General features: G+C 54.1%; 1 protein-coding gene across 1 annotated transcript in view; it reads left to right on the forward strand.

Moving 5' to 3' along the window:
- UNC13D (unc-13 homolog D) overlaps window positions 1–2,996 on the forward strand; it is a gene marked incomplete at its 3' end in the record, with an annotated part of 10,557 nt that extends 7,561 nt beyond the window's left edge. Inside the window, exons 14-20 of the mRNA XM_010177383.2 lie at window positions 440–564; window positions 848–938; window positions 1,222–1,278; window positions 1,687–1,784; window positions 2,026–2,077; window positions 2,401–2,531; window positions 2,876–2,996. Coding sequence (XP_010175685.2) covers window positions 440–564; window positions 848–938; window positions 1,222–1,278; window positions 1,687–1,784; window positions 2,026–2,077; window positions 2,401–2,531; window positions 2,876–2,996 — 675 coding nt within the window. The remainder of the gene's footprint in view (window positions 1–439; window positions 565–847; window positions 939–1,221; window positions 1,279–1,686; window positions 1,785–2,025; window positions 2,078–2,400; window positions 2,532–2,875) is intronic.
- Between the last annotated feature and the right edge of the window lie 206 nt (window positions 2,997–3,202).

Consider the following 3,202-nt stretch of genomic DNA (forward strand, 5'->3'; position numbering starts at 1 on the left):
GGTTGGACTGGATGATCTCCTGAGGTCCCTTCCAACCCCACCAGTCTGTGATGCTGTGATTCTGTGACAGCCCATGGGTCAGGGATCCCCTTCGCCCTTACTCTTTACACCAACATCTCCCTCCTCCATTGCCGCTATCAAGTCAATTACAAACTCCTGCAGAACTTCCACAGGACCCAGTTCCTGCTCTTCCCTGCTGGTTTTCCCAGGACATCCCAGCACCTTGCTGAGACAGACGTGGAATTTTTCACGCAATGAGGCTTAATCACAAAGCTCAGTTCAGTCCCTGCAGGGAGAAGTTACCCAAGGCAGCCGGGTTTTCCCATCCCTGGAGCTGGTTAGAAAGGAGCAGGAGCCACAGATTCCCTCCACCATGGTCCTGCTGGCATCTCTAGCTGCTGCCAAGGACGACAGCGCGTGTTTCCTTCCTTCTCCCCAGAAAGCAGAGCTGGCCGAGTCCTTCCAGTCCTTGCTGACTTATGGGCTCTCCCTGATCCGGAGGTACCGCATCATTTTCCCCCTCTCTGTCCCAAGGTCCACGGAGAGGCTCCAGTCCTTGCTCCGGTGAGTTGAGCACCAGTGCCAGCTGTGCATGGGGTCAATATGGCTTGGCCACCTTGTCCATGATGGACAAAAAAAAAAAAGCTTGAGCACAAAAATTTGTGTGAGCCCTTTCTGCCCCCTTCTAGGCTGCTGTGACACTTGTCCTGTCCTGTCCCTTGTCCTGGGCTCCCCGTGAGGGATGTTGTTGGGAGGTGACGGTCTGTTTGGGTAGGGTCTCTGGGAGGAGAAGGGGTTGTTTCTGATGGGCTGGTGCTGGGTCTCACTCAGGGTTCTCACTTTGCAGAGTCTTGGTCCAGATGTGTAAAATGAAAGCTTTCCACGAGCTGTGCACGCTCAGCCCCGACCTCCCCCAGATGGTCTCCACAGCACTGAAGGTAGTTGGATCAAGGGTCTCACCCTCCCCAACCCCAGAGAGGTGGGACTCTGTGGCTCTCCCGTCCCATCTGTCCCCTGCTCAACGTCCACACCTCAGCAAAGCCACATGGACCACCATGGTGGGGGAAAACACCTGCCTCTCTTCAACCTGGTGGTCCCAGGCTGTGGTTCCCACCACATGGAGCTGACCACACCAAGGGATCAGGGAGAATGAAGGGGGAGACAGAACTGGCTTTGCTCCTCCTGCTTCCCTGCCATCACACCAGGACTCCTCTCTTGCAGTCAGGCACGACAGAGTGGTTTCACATGAAGAAACAGCACCTCAAGCCCATGGTGAAGGTCAGTTCCCATCTCTGACTCTCTGACATTAGAAGAAGCAATTTTCTGGGCTTGAGGTGGGTGGCCCAAGGAATTGGGAAGGCAAGACCGAGACAAAGCTTCTCCAGTTTTTTGATACAGTCAAAATATTCGGGTTTCCAGCTTAAAACACCATGAGACACGTTACCTGCAGCTGCCAAGGTGCATCAAAGCTTAAGGCCTTGGTGCAAAGCTCAGGAGAACAACCCAGCCACACAAGCACAGGGTGACACTGGATGTTACTGACAACTTCTTGGTGTTCCCAATGTGGATCTAATGATAGATTGCTACCCCACGAGAACAAACCATAGAAATAGATCAGATCAGAAGAGAGCCCAGGTTATCTCAAAGTCACAGAGCATCCAAAACAACCTGTTACTTCCTTTGCAGAGCATGGAGGAGAATGGTAAAGCCTTGTCCAGACTGCTTGTGGAGGTGATAGGAGATCTCCAGCAGTGCCAGAAAATCTGGAATAAATTCTTCATCAAGTAGGTTTTGGAGCTTTGATCCCTCCTCATCTGCCTTCCCTGGGGCCAAGAGCAACAGGGCACTTTGATGCCTTGTTCTTTGTCTCCTGGGCTCCCCAATAGCACCTGTGGTCCCATCTCTGCCTGATAGAGCTGGGCTGTCCTCACCCTTATGATGAGGACATGGCCTGGGAGGGTTTGCTGGGCTGGGTTTGCTGGGTTGGGGCTGGCAGGCTCCTGACTCCCTGTTTCTCTCTTGCAGCACCTTGAAGTTGAATCTCTTCTCCATCGCCTACCTGGAGCTGGACAGCCTGGTGAGCAAGCCTGGGCTGCTGCTCACTTGTGGGACTAAGGTCTAAAGGCAGACTCAGATTTTTGACCACCCCTCATGTGTCAACTGGTTGTTGCAAGCCTGGAAAGGGAGCAAGGCAGGGAAACTCTCTGTCTTTCCCTGCGTGCCCGTGAAGTGACTGTCATCTCTTTACTTGACTCAGTGGATCTCCTGAAATGCCACCCAAAAGGAAGAGGAGTCCCCTGAGCTGACCCTCACCCCATGGCTACAGAGGAGCCCTCCCAAGCCTTCCCAGCCAGACCCTCACTAACAGCTGTCCCCTCCCTGTCCCTTGGTCACTGCCAGGTTGCGGAGCACGTCCAGGAGCAGCTGCATGAGGTTGACAGCAGCATGTCCAAGCCCACGGCCGAGAGCCTTTTCCAGCTCTACATGAACCTGCAGGAGCTCTATCGGATGAAGGACTTCCTCGCAATGAGGTACTGACCTGGAGAGAGGGGAGATGCCAAAGGGAGGAACGAGCAGTTAATTCAGAGGAACTCCGAATCCTTCCCATTCATTCCATCACTAATTACACCCAAGGGTGGGCAGACCAGGCTGTTGGTGTCTGGTGTTGATGTTGAGCACCACCAGAAGGGTTTGAGGCTTGCCTCGGAGTGGGGTTGATAGAGATCTCAACTTCCAGACAAGTGGAGGTTTCTCCTTCACACATTGCTCTGTGCTGCCTCTGCCTTGGGGCAGGTTCTTGTATGTGAAAGCAAGGAGGGGTGATGTCCCTGTGCCATCACTGTGCAGTTGGAGAAGCTGGTGCCTTCATCCACAGGGATGGACCTCTGGCTCTGAGCAGTTTCCATCAGTGGTTCAAGGAAGCTGTGCCCCAGTGGCTGCAGAAGGCCTACACCATCGCGCTGGAGAGGGCACAGAGAGCTGTCCAGATGGACCAGGTAACCCAAGGAGGAGAACATCTCCTTCCATCCTTTGGGGACATTCCAGGTCCCTCCATGCCTTACCACTGTGCCTGGCTCACAGCATTGAGACCACCACGCAGGTCCCTCTTGCAGCCCAGGAGTGGGCTGATTTCTCTCCCAGATGCATAACAAAGGATGTGGTCTCCTGGACCACTTGATCCCAACCTGGCCCCACACCCCAT

The sequence above is a fragment of the Antrostomus carolinensis genome, unplaced genomic scaffold (assembly GCF_000700745.2).
Source record: "Antrostomus carolinensis isolate BGI_N321 unplaced genomic scaffold, ASM70074v2 scaffold16391, whole genome shotgun sequence".
Taxonomy (NCBI): Eukaryota; Metazoa; Chordata; class Aves; order Caprimulgiformes; family Caprimulgidae; genus Antrostomus; species Antrostomus carolinensis.